The sequence below is a fragment of the Pongo pygmaeus genome, chromosome 19, assembly GCF_028885625.2.
Source record: "Pongo pygmaeus isolate AG05252 chromosome 19, NHGRI_mPonPyg2-v2.0_pri, whole genome shotgun sequence".
Taxonomy (NCBI): Eukaryota; Metazoa; Chordata; class Mammalia; order Primates; family Hominidae; genus Pongo; species Pongo pygmaeus.
The window spans coordinates 35,124,288-35,143,705 of record NC_072392.2 but is presented as its reverse complement, the minus strand read 5'-3'; the positions used below and the strand labels follow the sequence as shown (position 1 = coordinate 35,143,705).

Here is a 19,418-nt window from a genome sequence, read left to right as displayed (position 1 = left end):
TCCCACCTGCTGCAGGGCACTTTCAGACTCCCGAGATGACTGACATTAACACGGGCTCATTAACAATGTTGTCACCTTCTAGAGAAGGCACTTCCCTCCCAGGCCGCCCTTGCTGACTTTCTCGCCTATGGATGGGAGCCCCTTGCCTGGCTCTGCCTGGCTGGCCGCTGCCTGCGGTTGAGGACACTCCCATTGGGGGTACTTTGGGAGAGCTGGCTCTCTAGGGCTCTGCCTGTTTTCTGTCACCATGAAGTAAGGAATAAACTGGCCTGTCCTCAGGGTGCCACACCCTGCCCAGCTGTTGCCCCCCAGAGCAGCCCCTCTCCATGACCTTTCCTCCATTGTAAAATGCGGGAGTGGGACTGGAAACAACACATGCAACCCTCCTCTCTCCCCCAGGGCTGATGATGAGTGCTGCTGGCTTGGGCTTGGTGCCTTGAGGCATCTTCTTAGTCCCCACAGAGATCCTGGGAGGCTGGTGGTGTTGTCAACTCGTTTGCTCGGAGGAGTTAAAGTCCTGTTTAGTGTCTCCAGGTCTGAGGACTGTGGCCAGTAAAGGGACAGGTGGTCCTATTTTGACCCCCTGCTGTCACTGCTCTGTCTGCCCCTGCCAAATGGTGGGCAGGTGGCAGGAAGCACAGGCTGCCCTGTGGAGCTGAGCCTGGTCTGAGCAGTGCACCCCTGGCTAGTTATAAACTGGGGCCCCCCATTTGTGTTCAGCCTGGAAGGAGACACCACGTGGTTTCCAGTGGAACGGGCGCCCCCAGAACACCCTGCCCACTGATAGGGTTATGCTGGGGGCCCAATGAGGCCCTCCCCACCTCCCCTCCCTTGGTCCACTTTTCTATGTGAAGAAATGTTTTCGTTATGAAATAACTGATAAAAATAAAAGAAAGTAAGTGCATGTAAGATGTTACAAAAAAGCACACACAAATCTCCCTCAGTTAAAGGGACGTGACTGACCATGTAGTCATGAGATCAGTGAGATCAGTTTAAACAGCTGCCTGGGTGAGTCTAACAGCTGAGGACACGATGTGGCCTGGGCTGGCCACCCTTCCTCTTAGCTCTGAGTGCTAAGTGAGGTAATAAGCCCTCCTCAGGCAGGTCTGGGACTCTATGTCACCAAGATCTGCCGTGTATCCAGCCTCCATCTCCCGTTTTGTAACTCAGAACCTGTCTGGTGCCTCATTCCCATAATTGAGGTTTCGCTGCATACCTTTCCTTCTCTCTGGCCCGGCCACTCTGTCTTTAACCCTGTTTTTGTGCTTGTTTATTGGTTTGGTTTTTATTTTAAAAACTATTTAATTATGTTCAATTCATTCGATGAGTCATCTCAAATTCTATTTGGAATGAAGTGGAGCAAAAACAAACTAAGGAAGGAAGTGGTAAAGGAGAGAATGGGGTTGGGGGAGAGGAAGGAAAGAGGGAGGGAGGAAGGCCAGTGGGCATCAGGCATCTGTTACCTGGGATACAGAGGTGAGTAACCTGCCCTCTCAGCAACTCGAAGTAGGTTTTGTTTTTCCTGGGGGAACTTTTGAGAGGCGGTTCTCCCTAGTGGCTAGTCCCCAGGAAGGCACAGCCACTCAGCTTCCTGGTCAGAGGGTTCTCCCGGAGAGTGCTGTTCTTGTTCCTGTCCCTCAGGCCCTTGGCAGGCTGGCCCTCAGCCCCGGGCGGACATTGTCCTGTGAGCTCCGTGCCTGCATGCTCACCGTGGGGCCGGGCACACCTGCCAGCTGCTCCTGGCTGTGGTCCTGGGGATTCCCACACTCACCAGGCTCTCCCACCTGGTGGGCTATTCCAGCTGCCTCCTTTATGCCCAGAGCTGCCGAGACATTAACATGAAGAGGGGTGTGCTTGACTAAAGCAGGGGAAGGAGCGAAACGTAGGAGGAGCTGTTTCTGGAAGGGAAAAGCAGCCCTGGCCGGTGGTCCCTGCCCAGGCCCAGCACGGTAAGTTCCCAACTCCCCAGGTGCCGCCTCTTGGCTGGGCTGGCACTGGGCACTTTGTCTGTCCCTGGCCACCCTCCTCTGTGGCCTCCGGTACTGGCTGCTTTGCAGTGAAGGGGCATTTCCAAGTCATTTTTCCCCTTTCACTTCAATGCTGCAGATGTTTGGTGGGATCTTGTGTCCTAAGAACCGTCCGCCCCATCTGCCCCTTCTTGGGAAACTTATCTGTGAGAAGAGCAAAGGGGAGCTTCCGACTTCTTTGGAAATGCTGACATCTCTGTGTCCTCCCCGAGCGTTGCTTACCTCTCCCTGCTGCCAGTCTTCCTGAGATGCCTCTTTCCATATGGTTCCAAACCAGCCTGAGCTCCTGGCCAGGGAGGCAGGATCCTGTGACTATTTGGTTACAAATAAATAGAGATACAATCTTAGTCTGTTGTTTCTCATAGTTGAATGTGAAGGTAAAATGACAAGATTACTTTATTTTAGTTTCCCACCCTCCATGGGGTGTACTTTCTCTGGCAGTTCTTAATGATTGCTGCTTATGTTTAAAAGCATTAAGCAGAAAATCAAGTTGGGCAATCCTGATAATTAATTGGTTCCTGGTATTCTTGTTCTGGAAGGGAAAAAATGTCTTATTAACCCTGTGGCTTTGGGAAAATCACTTACCCTCTCTGAGCGTTGTTTCTCCTACTGTTAAATGGGCATTGTGGTCACAGTTAGTTTTGTGATCTAAGGGGGATCCCACAATGCACTTGTGGATAAAGTGCATTTCCAGGGCCTCACACAGGCCAGACACAGAAATAAGATAATGGAATAAGTAGCTAATATTTCTTTGGCACTTATTACTGGCCAGGCACTGTTCTAAGCCCTATGTTTATGTTTCCTTATTTAATCCTTCCAAGAATGCTGTTTCTGTCTCCCTTTTCCAGATGAGGAAACTGAGTCACACAGAGGGCAAGTAAATTCCCAAGATCAGATGGCTTACTCGAGCAGTAGAGCTGGCTGCCTACCCAGGCATTAGTATTCCAAAGAGTGTGCGCTAAACCCCCAAATCGTATGTGCTGGATGGTGGAGGAATCAATGAAGGATGAACAAATAAATGCCTTGAAATTTGCCAACTGAATGTTGTTCAGGTTGTTGCCTTTGAAAAAGATTTTACATGTATTTATTCTCCATTTGCTTGGTGAAACAAAAACAGAATGTGCAGAGGTGTCTCAGCCCAACCTGTTTAATTGTCCCCACCTCACACATAGCCCGGCAGCTATGATCTGTGTCTCTCGTCACCATGCCCTTCATAGTCCTGCTTCCTTGCGGATTTGTCCGTTGCTTTTGTTTCTTTTGATTTATTTATTTGTTGGAGATGGAGTCTCGCTCTGTTGCCCAAGCTGGAGTTCAGTGGCACCATCTCGGCTCACTGCAATCTCCACCTCCTGGGTTTGAGCGATTTTCCTGCCTTAGCCTCCGGAGTAACTGGGACTACAGCCACATACCACCACGCCTGGCTAATTTTTTGTATTTTTAGTAGAGACAGGATTTCGCCATGTTGGCCAGGTTGGTCTTGAACTCCTGGCCTCAAGTGATCCACTTGCCTCCACCTCCCAAAGTGCTGGGATTACAGACGTGAGCCACTGTGCCTGGCCTTTTGTTTCTTTTTACAGAGCTGTTTACATTGCTAGTTTTCAGGGCGGGTGAGGCTGCTAGGAGCAGCGCACAGGCCCTGGGGACAACCAGGGGAGCTGATATTCTCACTGCAGGCTTAGGCCTTGCTGGGATTCCTAACATGACGTCCATAAAAGGGCTTCTTTTTCTTTTTTTTCAGACAGCGTCTCAGGCTGGAGTGCAATGGCACGATCTCAGCTCATTGCAACCTCCTCCTCCCGGGTTCAAACAATCCTCCTGCCTCAGTCTCCCAAGTAGCTGGGTTTACAGGCACCTACCACCACACCTGGCTAATTTTTGTATTTTTAGTAGAGACTGGGTTTCACCACGTTGGCCAGGCTGGTCTTGAACTCCTGACCTTGTGATCCCCTGCCTTGGCCTCTCAAAGTGCTGGGATTACAGGTGTGAGCCACCATGCCCTGCCAAGGGCTTCTTTTCTTTCCTCTTCACCAAAAGCCAGTGAGGACAAGGAGAGGCAGGGAACGGGGTGCCATGTTTAACCGACCCTGGCTCAAGGATCCTGGCACTGCCCTGCACCCATATTGGCCCGTGGGTAAGCAGGAGCGAGGGCCAGTGCTAGTCACTGCTTCTTTGGCCAGCCTGGGCTGTAGCTAGAGGCCTGGCAGATAGTGGAGACCTGCTTTCTGCCAGTGGTCAGAGCCCCCCTGGGAAGAGGGATGGTCACCTCCACTCCAGAGTCTTGGGTCTTAGGGAGGCAGAGATGCTAAGGGGACTGCTTCTTAAAAGGTAGTCTTGGGGAATTACATGAGAAAGCACTTAAAAAATATGTATTACCGTTTTCAGTACTTGAGTAGGCACAGGATACTGAGTTCAGCTCAGTGGGTGAGAAAAATCCGTAGTTTATAGTCATGTGTATCCAAGTCACAATATTAGCTTTTACCCAGCTGTCAAGCTGATACTTAACCACATTGCTATTCTGTGGGCACTGTCTTCCTAAATAGGCCCCAGTTATTCCATGTTATAACCTTGGGAAGGAGCAGATGTCACTGCTTTTCATCCTACTCTTCTTTTAGATAAGCCTGTTAAAGTCAGTGGGTACATTTATTTTTGTTAACCCAAAACTAAAGCTAACTAGCTGTCTGTTATTGAAATCTAACAACAGCATCCTCATGCCTCTTCAGATGGCCAGATGACTCCACAGCCACTTTGGGATTAGTGGTTCATTTCTTCCTTTCTTCATTCTACAGACTGCTGTGCTGGGTGGCTATTGCGTGCAGAGTGCCACCCGAGTGGCTAGAGATACCTCTGGGAGCTAGACTGCCAGTGCCTCTGCTGGATCTGCATGGGAGGGGGCTGTAGAGCTCAGACGACAATTCACAGTTAGTTGTTTTCTTGTAGTTGTGGTCGACACAATAAAGTAGACCAGGGCTGGACGTGGTGGCTCACGCCTGTAATCCCAACACTTTGGGAGGCCGAGGAGGGCAGATCACCTGAGGTCAGGAGTTCAAGACCAGCCTGGCCAACATGGTGAAACCCCATCTCTACTAAAAATACAAAAATTAGCCAGGTGTGGTGGCAGGCACCTGTAATCCCAACTACTGGAGGCTGAGGCAGGAGAATCACTTGAACCCGGCAGATGGAGGTTGCAGTGAGCCAAGATCACCCCACTGCACTCCAGCCTGGGCAACAGAGTGAGACCCTGTCTCAAACAAACAAACAAAAAAACAAACAAAAAAAAAACAAAACAAAAAGGAGACCAAAGTAGAAAGAATATATTAATGGCATCCCGACTCAGGTCGGGTAGGGAGATCAGATTATGCTTTGCTGGAAGTTGCCATCTGAGCCAAGTGCTTTGAGAAATCACAGGAGTTAACCAGGTAAAACTGGGATACATGATGAGGAGCATTCTAAACTGTGTGTGGTATGTGCAAAGAACCTGGGGCAGGAGGAAGCAGAGCGGGTAAGGTAGGGACAGGGAGTGAGGGAGGCACACGAGGAGGCAGGGGCTGGCTCACCCAGGGCTCTGAGGATCAGGCTGAGCACCTGCCTTTCACCCCATGGCAATGGGACGTCAGTGAAGGATACTCCATTTGAAATGCCGCACTAGCATTAATTGCATGACATAGGCTTGGTTTGCTGCAGCTGAGCTCTACTCTTCGGACTGCCTTCCACCTGCAGGATACGCACCCATGCCAGGTGCACAGTGCTGAACGTCGAGCAGTGACTTCCCTGGGCAATGGAGATTCTGTACAGTTTAACTGGATGCATCGGCAACATACAGTGCAAGGCTCAGGGACAATCTGCAGTGAGCAAGGCTAGCTTGTTAGTCTCAGGCAGGCATTGGACTTTTTTGTCTTTATTCTATGAACAGCCTGACAAGGCAGACATCATTATCCCGCTCCACAGATGGGGTCACTGAGGCTCATGAGTGCCCTGGCCCAAGATTCTGTAGCTGGCAGGTGGTGTGGGACTCACACCCAGGTCTGTCTGATGCCAGATTTCATTACTATACTGTGAGGTTTTGGAAACTTTTGATTTGTTCAAACAAGCAGTCGAAGGACATAGGTTAAAAAAGAACCAAATTCTGGCTGGGTACGGTGGCTCACGCCTGTAATCCCAGCATTGGAAGCCGAGGTGGGTGGATTGCCTGAGGTCAGGACTTCGAGAGCAGCCTGGCCAACATGGTGAAACCCTGTCTCTACTAAAAATACAAAATTTATCCAGGTGTGATGGTGGGTGCTTATAATCCTAGCTACTAGGGAGGCTGAAGCAGGACAATCGCTTGAACCCAGGAGGTGGAGGTTGCAGTGAGCCGAGATTGTGCCACTCCATTCCAGCCTGGGTGGCAGAGTGAGACTCTGTCTCAAAAAAAAAAAAAAAAAAAAATCAAATCCCCACCAGAGTTGGGCTCTCATTGATTACAAGCTTGTCTCGAAATTAACCTTCCTGTCAGGTGGGGGCTCCCAGATCCTCACCTGTGGAGACAAACATCAAACCAACTGGAATCCCATCCCGCCTGGGGAGGATCCCATGTCTCCCTGGGACGTCGTGGACTTCAAGGAAGCTTTGTTGCAGAGGGAATGGGGCCTGTGTCTTTCACTCTTCCCTCCTCCCTGTGCTCCCCCTCTGCATGCCCCACATGGGTGAGTGCAGAGGAGGCTGCTGGCTTTCTGGTGAGTGTGCTTACTCCTGCCCGGGTGGTGGCCATGGTGTTGATGTGACAGCCAAGGGAGCAGCTCCAGGGTTGGCTGCTCTGGAAATGTGCTTTGGCAGTGGCCTTGGGGAATCTCCAGTGGCCTTTTCAGTCCCAGCAGTCCACGGCCTCGCCTCCTTCCGCCAGGGCCCCCGGCCTCCTGCTGTCTTCTCTGCCTTCGTTAGGTGGATTTGCTTGGCTCTTCCCTCGGTCTGCTCCCAGATGTGCAGAAAGACTCTTTGAAGCTCATGTCTTCCTTCTGATCAGGCCTGTCCTCCTGAGCAAGAAGCCACAGTTCACAGTGGAAAGCATGGTTCTCATAGAGATACTAGAGCGAGCATCACCACATGTTCTAGAGTTGTCCGCTGGTCTTGGCAAATGGCACGTGGTGGGGTGGGGCGCTGTGGGATGAGATGAGGCTTTAGGGTAGGGTCTTTAGGGTGAAGCCTAGGGTGTGCTAGGATAGCGCACTGCAGGATGGCGCCCTGCAGGAGGGCACATTGGGACTGAGAACTGTAGGGTCACTGCAGGACCATGTGCCATAGGGCCACTGTGAAAAGCAGGTTTGCCCTAGAGTGCCATGCGTGGATTGCTAACTCCAAGGTGAGATCGGGACATGAGCACACAGTCCTGGCAAGAGGAGGGAGATGAGGCTGAGGCGAGTGGAGGACCTTTCCTAAGGCTGCAGGTGCCAAGCGGTGGACCCTTAACTTGGACCCAGACTGCCTGATGTGGAGCCTGTGTGCTTTGCCATGAGGCTAGGCTGCTTTCTCCCAAAAGAGGTGTTTTTGCCTTCCTGCCGCTTAGTCTGCTCTCACCCACTGCGTGTGACACACTAGGAAGTGCTCTGTCCTGGGCAACAGAGCGAGACTCCATCTCAAAACAAACAAACAAACATATGTGGAACCAGAATGACCCTCCAGGCAGTGCATCTAATTCTTTATCTGAGGAATGCCTCTCCTCCCTTTTCACTCACTGACTCAGGGAGTCCAGGGCTGGGATGACCTCCAAGTGTTTGATCCACAGCTGTCATTTTACCAGAAGAGAAAGGGAGTTTAGTGACCTCATTGAGTCCATGGGGCCAGTTTGTCACATGGCCAGGATGAGCTCCAGGACCTGTAGAAGGAAAATGCTTCTAAAGAGCAGTCTGGCCGGGCACGGAAGCTCACGCCTGTGATCCCAGCACTCTGGGAGACTGAGGCCAGTGGATTGCTTGAGCGTCAGAGCAGCCTGGACAACATGGCGAGACCCCCATCTCTACAAAAAAAATACAAAAATTAGCCGTATTTGGTGATACATGCATGTAGTTCCAGCTTCTTGGGAGGATGAGGTGGGATGATCACTTGAGCCCAAGAAGTCACTGAGAGGCTGCAGTCAGCCGTGATCACGCCACTGCACTCCAGCCTGGGCGACAGTGAGAGCTTGACTCAAAAAAAAAAGAAAAAAAAAAAAAAGCAGCCTGGAACAGGGCGGTCTTTGCAGGCTTACCTTCTGCAGGTTTAACCTTAACCACAGATTCTACCTGGGCCCCCCTTTTCCCTTTCTCTTATTTGGGTGTTGAAGGCTGTGGTAAGAGCATGCCAACAGGGACACAGGTGAGGGAGGCATGGGCTGGGCAGAGGCTGGGTGGGAGGCTTTGCTGTCTGGGTTTTTTCACCCTGGAAAACAAGAGAAAAAAAGAAGCAACTTGTGTTTCTATCTCATGGGAACTCTAATCACGAAGGGCTTGGATTTGATCGCCATCGGTGCTAGGGTCCAGAAGGAAACCACAGCTTGGGAAGGCTTCTGAGGACGTGAGCGGGCAGCTCTCTTTTCAAAACACCTAGAGAGTGGAACCCCGTCTCTACTAAAAATACAAAAAAATTAGCTGGGCGTGGTAGCAGGCACCTGTAGTCCCAGCTACTTGGGAGGCTGAGGCAGGAGAATGGCAGGAACCTGGGAGGTGGAGCTTGCAGTGAGCTGAGATCATGCCGCTGCACTCCAGCCTGGGCGACAGTAAGACTCTGTCTCAAAACAAACAAACAAACAAACAAACAAACAAACAAACAAAACACCTAGAGATAGTGAGTTTGCAACACAGATTTGCAGGACTGGTGCCTACAAGTAGAGAGAGTTTTTTAAACCTTGTATGAGGTTAGGATTTCGGGTTTCTCAGGAGCCAGGTTTAATAAACCTATAGCAAGTTAGTTTCTCAGTCATCCTACAGTCATGAAATGCATTATTGTGCACACACAGGGTTTAGATTTGTGCAACCCAAGTGTAGGTATATTGTTTACTTTCAAATAAAGACTCAAAGGGACATCATATCCCTGAGTCTCCTCTTGACAAGCACAGTATTTTGGAAACTCTTGGCAGTAGTTCCAGTTCAGTATGGGGCTTGGTTCTCATTTTAGTCCAAGTCAAAGCAGCTGAGGGGGTTCTACCCCAGTGTGTCAGGGGGACCTGTCATAGGCATGTCCTCTACTTGATTCCAGATTTAACCGCTGAATGATTCAGGGGGATTTTAGTGCACATCAGATCTCAGATGCTGACTTGGAAGTGACGGAAGGGCCATAGTTTCTCTCCCCTTTTTGGCACAGGGCTAGAACAGCTCCCCCAAGCAAGAGTCTTTTATCCTCACTGATGTTCATGTGATTCAGGGGCAGCCTGTGCAGGAGAGGGTGTGGACCACCCAAAAGCCAGGAGATGGAAGGAGAACAGAGTTTCGGCATCAGAAGGTGCTACTGCAGCTTAACTGTGGGATTCCAACACGCCCGCCCACCAAATCCTCGTTTCCTCATCACCATCCGTATGTTACCATCCTGTAACATGTAACATAGGGATGGTGATGTCTGCTTACTGGGGTTTCTGCTGGGCTCCGTGCAATGCTCTTCAGGGTTGTGCTATGGAAGCTGCTGAGCACCACATGCCTTGGAGGTGGCCAGGCCTGGGTTTGCACATCTGGAGGCATGAGGTGGACAGATGCGGGTCTGGGGCTGGGGATTCGAGTGGGTGTTGAACTCTCTGTGTTCTTGGAGGGTGGCCCTGAGATGTGCTGGGTCTCGCCTCGATTTTAAGTGGATGTAGACTTACATAGAAAATTGGGCATGTTGGGGGACGGGCTGAGTTCCTCCTTCCTACCCCTCTTCCCAATACAGAGGTTAAGGAAGGAGTGTCTCTGGGCAATGCTGGGACACTTCACAGGAACCCTGCATTTCTGAACACTTCATGGAAGCAACTTTGTGCAATTCAACACTTTTTCTGACTTTTCACCAGCTCAGGTGCTGGGGCCTCCCTGTGGTGATAGCACAGATTACAGTTTCCTCCATTGGCCTTGACCTTAGAAATTATGTAACTATTGATTTAAAAGGTTTTTTTTGTTTCTTTTTTTGGCAGTGGTTGCAATTTGTATGGTTTCCGGGTTTGAACATTGGAGTTACTGTATCAAGGCGTATAATGCTGAATTGGATTCAGAGATTATTGGATTGAGAAGATCCCGTGGGTCTGTCTGACCTGCCCTTCTCACTCTGCAGCTGAGGAAATGGGCCCTGGGTCCCGTCAGGGACAGCAGAGTCCTCATGCCTTCTGGGACCCTTCCCTCCTTCCCTCCTGCCGTCAGGGCCCTGCCTGAGGGACAGTGACACTCCTACCCCATCACGTTGGTGCCGGCAGTGAGCAGTCACGTATTTGTGTGGTTGTCATCTTGGAATGATGTGCCATGTGAAAGTTAAATAGCTTTGCCCAGTGAGTTATATAATGCTGTTTGTATGTTAAGTTGCATGCCAGGCTTTCACGGTCAAATGATAAGCGTGACATAGGGTCTGAAGCGACAGCCCACTTGTAGGAACTGGGCCAGTGTACTCCAGCATGGCATTGCAATGGGAGTCACTGTATTTTGGATGTGTGGTCTGGTCAAGATGTGGGACACATATAGTCAGATCCCGGTGGGTTCATATAAGACCCAGGACCATGGTCGGTCAAACTCCTTGCTGTTCTCCCCTGAGATGTTGGCTTATTGAACACTTTTTTGAAGTAAATGGGACCCTGGTTAAGCTGAATTTCCCTTTGATGGGATTGGTTCTATTAGGATTGCATCTGAGCTGCTTGAATTTGAGTCTTACATGTACAGGTTGTATGAATTAACCTAAACGGGTTTTTGATGTATCATTTCCTTACTTTTCGGAGACTTCATTTTAGTGCATTCAGTTTGCTTCTGGGATTGCATTCTAAATACTTTTTTTTTTTGTTTATTTGTTTGGGACAGAGCCTTGCTCTGTTGCCCAGGCTAGAGTGCGGTGGCACGATCTCGGCTCACTGCAACCTCCTCCTCCCAGGTTCAAGTGATTCTTGTGCCTCAGCCTCCTGAGTAGCTGGGATTACAGGTGTGCGCCACCACACAGGCTAATTTTTGTATTTTTAGTAGAGACGTCGTTTCACCATGTTGGCCAGGGTGGTCTTGAACTCCTGGCTTCAAGTGATCTGCCCACCTCGGCCTCTGAAAGTGCTGGGATTACAGGTGTGAGCCACTGTGCCCGGCCGTATTCTAAATACTTTTTATACACACTGACAAGTTGTCCTCTGAAATCTTGCATCTGTTTATATTTCACCAAAACTTTAAAAAATGTTTTCAAGATTTTTATTTTTGCTGCTCTACTAGGCAAAAGAGTAGTCTCCTGTTTTGTAGCTGTCTAGTCTGAGCTGTGAAAGGCTTTGGGTTAGGGCTTTGAGAAGATCAGAGGAACATGTTTAGAGCCTCCTGCAGCTTTGTGGGCACAGGGGATGAGCAGGGGGTGCACCTCAGAAGTCGGGGTGGGCGGGGTCTGGAGACCACGGGACTTCACTTGACCAGGTCTGCCCAGCACGGGCAGTGGCCATGCGGTGCCAGGCTGGGTTCCAAGCCATTGACAGAATTACCTCAGTGAATCCCTGGACAGCTCCATGAGACTGGCCCTGTCTGTTACTATTCTCACTTCAAAAGGCAGGAGACAAAGAAGTGGAGTGACCAAGGGGCTTGCCCAGGGAAAGCAATGAGGAGGTGGACCCAGGGCTGAGCTCACCAGCACCTTGGTGTAGAACTCAAGAGCACACCCCTAGATCCTGCCCCTGTCTTGGGAGGCTGAGACGATGATCTCTGCTGTTTTGGAATTGGTACTAGGCTTTGCATTGCTATGATTTCAGGAAAACATCTGTATTGTTGGTCTCTGAAATATACATAGAATTTGTTTTCTGTTCATTTCTTGCCAAAGGAGTCCAGGTGAGCTGCACCTGCCTGAGTGGGATCCCAGGTGTGATCGGGGGTGTTGATACCTCTGATGGTGGTGTCTGTGGGCCTGCTTTGATCGGGGAGCAGGAGGAGTGCTGGAGGCTCTGTGTCCCCCCAACTCGGGGGTCTCTGGGCTCATGTGTGCAGCATTACCTGGCTTGGGCCAGAAAGAGACTTCGAGGGAGCCCTGTAGGGGGTGTCTGGGTTTCCCCATTCACCTCTGCCATCTGACAAGATCGCTTCCCTCTTTGAGCCCCAATTTCCTCACTTCTGAAATATTGGAGAGCCTTCTTACTCATACAGTTGCTGGGCATTTTTCCTGAAATAGTAGATCTCTGTCACCATAGTATATAACAACCCTTATGCACAAGGAAGGGTTATATAACTGTAAAGTAATTATAACCCGAGTCTTTTCTCTCTGTTGAATAGGCTCTTTAAAAAAGAGTAGATATGATTGACAATTCCTGAAAGTCACTCATTAATTGGTTCTTTCAAGTAAATAATAGCAGCCATGATAGTCATAGTGCTGGTGTCATCTGGCACCTCCCGTGTTGGATGGCAGGGCACTGTTTGCACGCCAAGTGATGCCTACCTTGCCCTGACTGGAGGGTGGCCTCACTGGCTCCTGTGGAAGCCCGTCCTGATGCTGGTTAGTGGCATTGCGTCCTCTGGTGAGCTGAAGCACACAACATGGTGTAGACCCTTCTGAGGTGATAAGGTGAGCTAGCAGTTATGATTGACTTGCAGTTTATAATTAAACTATGGGACAGCTGTCATTGTTCCCTCTCAGTGGTGTCTGTGTCATGTAGACTGGCAGGAAAGGAAACTTCAAAATGACCCTTGTTTTGTTATTTGCAGGCTCCAGGGAGTTCCACACTGTCCAGTTCGCTCTGCCATGATAAACCTCTGTGGTGAGTGTCTGTGTGGGTCATGCATTCCTGTGTCTCTGGCTGTAGGTCAGCTCTCCACAGAGGAAACTTGGGCATGGCATCATTTTATTCTGTAGAAATCATAATTTCTGTTTTGGTTGTAAACATTGCCAATCAAAGGTGATACAGGCCACGTTTTCTATCCGTTTCTAAATGCTGTGTCAGGGTCAGAAGCCCAGCTGGTAGAAACACCTGTGATTGTCTTTGAATAAATAATTGCACTGCTGAGGCCTGATTGTGCAAGTGTCACTTTTGGGGGAGACTCCAGGGTGTGCTGGCAAGAGCCCCTTTAGAGCAGATGATGGGGGCCCTGAGCCAGCATTTTCTGGAGAGGCACTCACTGTGGATCCTCATGACCGTAGGAAGCGCTTCATTTCTGTTCTAACAGTGTTCAATTTGACTTGGAATTAAATCCATGTCTGATAAATAAGGTAGAGAAAACAAAATCCTTGGGAATTGTTTGGATGCTGATTTGAACAAATCAACCTTAAAAAATAAATGTATGGGCCGGGCGCAGTAGCTCACGCTTGTAATCCCAGCACTTTGGGAGGCTGAGGTGAGGAGACCATAAGGTCAAGAGATCGAGACCATCCTGGCCAACATAGTGAAAACCCATCTCTACTAAAAATACGAAATTAGCCGGGTGTGGTAGTGCATGCCTGTAATCCCAGCTATTCGGGAGGCTGAGGCAGGAGAATCCCTTTAACCCGGGAGGCAGAGATTGCAGCAAGCCGAGATTGTGCCACTGCATTCCAGCCTGGCGACAGAGTGAGACTCTGTCTCGAAAAAGTAAAAATAAATAAAAATAAAAATAAATGTATGGTATTGGATGTTTGATGTTATTATTTCCTTTCAAGGTGTGATAATGGCATTGTAGACATTTTAATCAAAAAGTGCCCTTATCTTTTAGAAATCAATACTGCAAGATTTATAAATGAAATTACATAGTATCTGGGATTGCTTTAAAGCAATCAAAGTGGTGGAGGAGATTGCTGGGGGTATTGATGGACAAAGGTTAGCTGTGTGTTGGTAATTTTGAAGTTAGGTGATGTGGGTACATGGAGGTTTGTAAAACCATTTTATATGGTTTTGAATTTTTCTAAAATTAAAAGAAAGAGAGGAACACATAGGAGTAGTAAAAATGAAAACTCCAAAGCTGGTGGCAGCACTTTGGAGGGACTTAAGGACACGTCCTGTGGACCCATGCCTCTGGCTTTACCTCATGGGGGCACCGATTGGGTTTGACCTCATCCCCTCTCCCTGGAACCTTTTCCACCTCCTCCTGGATACCACCCTCAGCCCTAATGTTAGGAGCCCTCCTGGGAGGGGCTCAGGCCTCCCTGGGAACCACAGGGCTGGTGGAGAATCTGTGGTCTGTGGGAGGCCCTTGTCTCCAGTCACATTGGGTGCCTGGCTCCCACACTGCCAGTCCTGCCCACGTCCTCAGGCTGCTGGCCATGACATGACCATTTCTACCCTCTTCCCTCTTCCCTCCTCCACAGTCTTCATCTCACACTTGGGGACCTGCCCTGGCCACCTGGGCCCCTGGCTGGGTGGCCAGCCCCACATTCTACTCTGCATCCACCTGGCCTGTGGTTAGCTGGGTGGCGTCCCAGCGGGGCCCCATGGAGCTCTTAGCCTTCTGATAGGAGTCTGCTGAGTTGCTGCTCAGTAGATGAAAGGCCGCTTTGATTATGCCCCAGCTGGTCCCCTCTCCACGTGAGGTCCTGCCTCCTTCTTGGGCCTGCAGGGTCCTCCACGACCATAGCTGGCCACCTCACCAGCCTCATCCTTGGCCGCACCTGCCCCAGGATGCCACATACGGACACGAGGAGCTGCTTGCTGATGTTTGGCTTCTGCTCACACCATCTCCTCTTCCTCCCGGCCCCCTCCCGGTGTCCCCTCGTGCCGACCTTGATACCTCGGAGCAGGGTTGAGGCTCCCTCTCCAGGAGTCCCACCTGGAACCCTGTTCCTGCTCCCAGTGAAACCACAAAAAGTCCTTCCCGCCTTCGTGCTTTTGCATCTGAGCCCATGTGTCACTGCTCTGGGTTGCTTTCTCTTTGTGCGTTCCCTGGCTGCAGCTTGCGGTACCCTGTCATGCCCTGCTAGGAAAATTCAATCTTGTGCCCCTCCCCACACTGCCCACCGTTATGGGAACACAGCGCAGAGGCTGTGCACACTGTAAATTCCCGTAGCTGGCCGCCCAGGTGCTGGTGTGAACACCCAGGGGATGAGTGTCCGTCGTCTTCACCTTTTTCCTAGGGGATGTCTGTTGTCTCCTTACCCTGCTTCTGATCTGCCCACTGCTCTCTCGCAGGCTCGTCATCCTGAGTCCCACCATGGAGGAGGGCCATGGGCTGGACCTCACTTACATCACGGAGCGCATCATCGCCGTGTCCTTCCCCGCCGGCTGCTCCGAGGAATCCTACCTGCACAACCTGCAGGAGGTCACGCGCATGCTCAAGTCCAAGCATGGGGACAACTACCTGGTGAGAGGTGGGCAGCTCCGGGAGCCTTTGGGCAGGCTCTGCAACAGGCACTGTGTAGGGATGGGCACTCACAGAACACTGGTTTACACATGAGGGAGAAGCTCAAGGGCCTGGGCTCACACAGCTGTCCATGTCGCCCTCGTCCTGTGTCTCTCTGCTGCCACGCCTGGGGAGGAGCCTTATGTGTCTCTGTAGGTAGCTTTCAGGGACACACGACTGCTGACCACAGGGATGGCTGTTGCCTCGTCCTGCACTCATCAGTGAGGCTGGCTCCCCAGTGCCTTGGGACATGTCCCCGGCCAGCCACCCCTGCACTCCCATGCTGCATCCCTGGTATCAAAAGACAAACTTGTGACTCTCCTCCTGAGCCAGAAATTAGGAAGACAAATTAGGTGGGCACCCAAGAAACCAGGGGCTGCCCTGGAGACAAGGAGACAGCTTGATTTTCAAAACACACGTGTCGAGTTGATGGTGGAGCCACATCTGAGGAATAAATAATACAGAACAGCTTCTCACCATCTCTCACCCTCTGATTGGCCCCTTGTTTTCTGTTCCCATGGTTGATAGCCCAGGTGGAGGCTGACTTCCTTCTGCTGTCAACAGTCACTAATGGGATTGAATGACAGCTCCCTGGCACCCTCTCTCTACCTGCCTTCTTATCTCTAGTAAGGAGGCCTCCTTATCTGTGGTAAAGCTAATCTGCCCCGCAAGCCTACAAGGTGGTCATTGTCTTCCTTGTTGGTCTGCTCCAATGACTGGGGCACCAGTGGCTGGGAGAGGTGGACCCAAGTGGCAGAGTAGGATGTGGCCTCCGTCTGATGCCAGAGCAGCCCTGGCCCGGGTGCTTCCTGTGTCCTGACCCCTCCCCAATCCTTGATTCACTCAGGCTCCTGCCTCTTTCTCGTCTTGAAGCCCATCTTGTCTGTGACCTGGCAGTGGACAGGAAGTGGTGGCCAAGCCCCATCTGATGGTGGTGCCTCTCACCAGGGGCCCTCTCCTCCCCAGGGCTTCCTCCTTCATCACTGAGGCAGTGTGCTCTGCAGGACCATGGCTCCTTCCTTTGGAAGCCACTCCCAGGCTGGTCAGCACATCCCGAGTCTCCTCTCTGGCCATCCTTCCCCTCTTCCCCAGTCCACCTTCCCCAAAGAGACCATGCAGAGGGCCTGGAGCCCTGGCCAGCACCTGTCTGTGGGGCCTTGTCAGGGCCAGAGCTCTCCCTGCAAAATGGCTATGGCAGGGATCTTTTTCTTGTGCAGGGTTAAGAAATGAACTGTGGGTCTCAAAGCAGCGCCCCCCTTGTCATAAACAGGGCTTGCTGGGTGACCAGGACAAGCCCCCACCCTTCACTTTCCTCACATCTCTGACTCTGAAGTGAGAAGGACGTTTAGTTAATTTTTAAGGCTCCTTGTTGCTGGAACATTATTGTTATTATTTTTTTCATTTTGAACTACTGGAGTATTTAGCAAGGTTCCACAAATGGCTGTGATTTTTTCAGTGAACTTAGGCCGTGGCTCTTGGCTGGGCATGAACTCAGCCCTTTCCAGGCCTGGGGCCACCAGGCCATAGAGGAGGGACTGCCTTCCCCACCATGTGCCACCTCTCTATTGGGTCAGTTTGTGTTGTCAGGAGCAAGACCATGGAATTTATTTTATATATATATGTATATATATTTTATATTATATATTTTTTATGTGTGTGTGTGTGTATATATATGTGTACATATATATATCCTGTATGTTGGGATATTTTGTAGCCATGAGAATTAAAAAAAAAATAGTAACACGGTAAATTGCCTGGTTTAATACTAGCTAACGAAGTAGAATATAGACTTTATGTGTAAGGGTTCTGCATGCCATCCTTATCTTATTTATTTTATTTGTTTTGTATTCTGTGACCACACACGTCTATATTTTTCAATCTTTTCTGATCCTCAGTACCTGGAAGGGAAACATCATGTAAAAATGCAGTGTGTTTTCTCCTTTCATCTCTGATGTCAAGGATTTGTCTAAAAGCTTTTTATCCCCCAATTTGTGAGTGTGAAGATTTTAGATATTTTTTTAAAAAATTAGTATTAATTAAAATTAAATAAAAATTAAAGTATTAATTTTTTAAAATATTAAAATCTATTTTACGCAAGGCATTTTTTCTCTCTTTTATAGGTATTGAATCTTTCAGAAAAGAGATATGACCTTACAAAGCTTAACCCAAAGGTATGGAGTTCATCCCTTTATATTCTGCATTTTTGAAAAATGTAAACAATGCTTATTTTGTGCAAAAATAATTTGCTACTAGTCTTTGTGGAATGTGACTTGATAAGGAGTATTAGGAATTGTTCATATCAATTGTTTTAATTACTTTTTTTTTCAGTTTGAAATAGTTAGAGATTCATAGGAAGTTGTGAAAATAATACAGAGATCTCCTGTACTTCTCACCCAGTCTTTCCAGTGGGAGACTCTTACAACACTAATAGTAAAATATCTAGGTCAGGAAGTTGGCATTGGTATAGTCCACGGACCTCACTCACATTTCCCTGGTTTTGCGTACATGTGTGTTTCTCGGCATCGTGTGTATAGATGATAAATACTACATATATATGTATAGAACAAATCTATACACGTGATGCTTCCTCCTCCCGCCTCCTGGGATCTTTCATATATACTGCATATATATATGCATGGAACAAATCTATAACAAATATATGTATAGAACAAATCTAAACTGCATCATGTGTATAGATTTGTTAAGCCACCACAAACAAGAGACAAAACATTTCCATCAGCATGGGGCTCTCTTCTCCTAGTATCTCTTTATGGTCATAGTAATCCACTCCTTTCATGATAATTTTCATTTTTTAAAAAATTGTTAAAATTTTTTCAAATTTTACTTTAAGTTCTGGGACACAGGTGCAGAACGTGCAGGTTTGTTATATAGATATACATGTGTCATGGTGATTTGCTGCACCTATCAACCTGTCATCTAGGTTTTAAGCTCCTCACGCATTAGGTATTTGTCCTAATGCTCTCATTCCCCTTGCCCCTCACCCTTCATGATCATTTTCAATAGCAAAGCTTGGGATAATTTTAAGACTCAGTCAACATAAGTTGTGGTAATATATGTATGTATATTCTATATGTTGAAATATTTTGCAGCCATTAGAGTAACAGAGCGGAAACATGATAAGTTGCCTATTTTAATACTAGTTATCAATAGTAGAGTATAGAATTTATGTATAATGGTATCTCAATTATGCTAAATGTATATGGAAAAGAGACTAAGGGATTCATGAAAACATTGCAGTGGTTATCTTTGAGTGGTGGCAGCGGTAGTGACTTTTCCTACTTCCTGGCAGTTTTCTGAAATTTCCAACAATCTTACACTATTTCTACGACTTTCATCGTAAGATAGAGCCCCTTGTCCTCACCCTACTGACAAAAGGAAATCAAAGGAAAAGCAACACCCCCATGTGGCCACAGGCCACTGTGGACTTCTGTGTGCCTCAGGATGCTCAGAGCTGCAGTTCTGTACCGAGTCACTGTGTCTTTAGCACATGGTGGTGATTTTCTTTGTCCAAGCACCAAACTTAATCAGGGTTTTGAAGGTGCTTCCTCCTTAAGTCCTGCCTTTCCAGGAGATTGTCTCTGAGGTGTTGTCTGCACAGTGTGGGAGATGGCTGGCTGCACTCTCCAAACTGGGATTTTAACCCGAGTGGGGAGATTTTGGCAGCAGCTTGGGCCTAGGACTGCTGTTTGAGATCTCACTGGACTGCAGCCCTCTTCACACAACCTGCACCATCGGCAACTCAAAGACCTTTCTAGAATTGTCACCCCAGCTGCAGAAGAGCAGATGAGCCCCTAGAGGAAGAGGCATCACGTGGGCAGTATAATGCTTTATTTTTTCTTCCCAGTGAAGGAAGTTGGTCCTCGTGCTCACTGAGTTTTAGGAAAGGGCCACCCAGCATGTTCTTTACTCCCAAATGAAATGTATCGATGATGAAAGA

General features: G+C 49.0%; 1 protein-coding gene across 2 annotated transcripts in view; it reads left to right on the top strand.

The window, feature by feature from the left end:
- LOC129016816 (tensin-3-like) overlaps window positions 1-19,418 on the top strand; it is a 226,236-nt gene that overhangs the window by 69,622 nt on the left and 137,196 nt on the right. For both annotated transcript variants that reach the window (XM_063656411.1, XM_063656412.1), the window contains exons 5-7: window positions 12,860-12,912; window positions 15,250-15,421; window positions 17,581-17,631. In XM_063656411.1, the coding sequence (XP_063512481.1) occupies window positions 12,860-12,912; window positions 15,250-15,421; window positions 17,581-17,631 (276 nt within the window). The remainder of the gene's footprint in view (window positions 1-12,859; window positions 12,913-15,249; window positions 15,422-17,580; window positions 17,632-19,418) is intronic.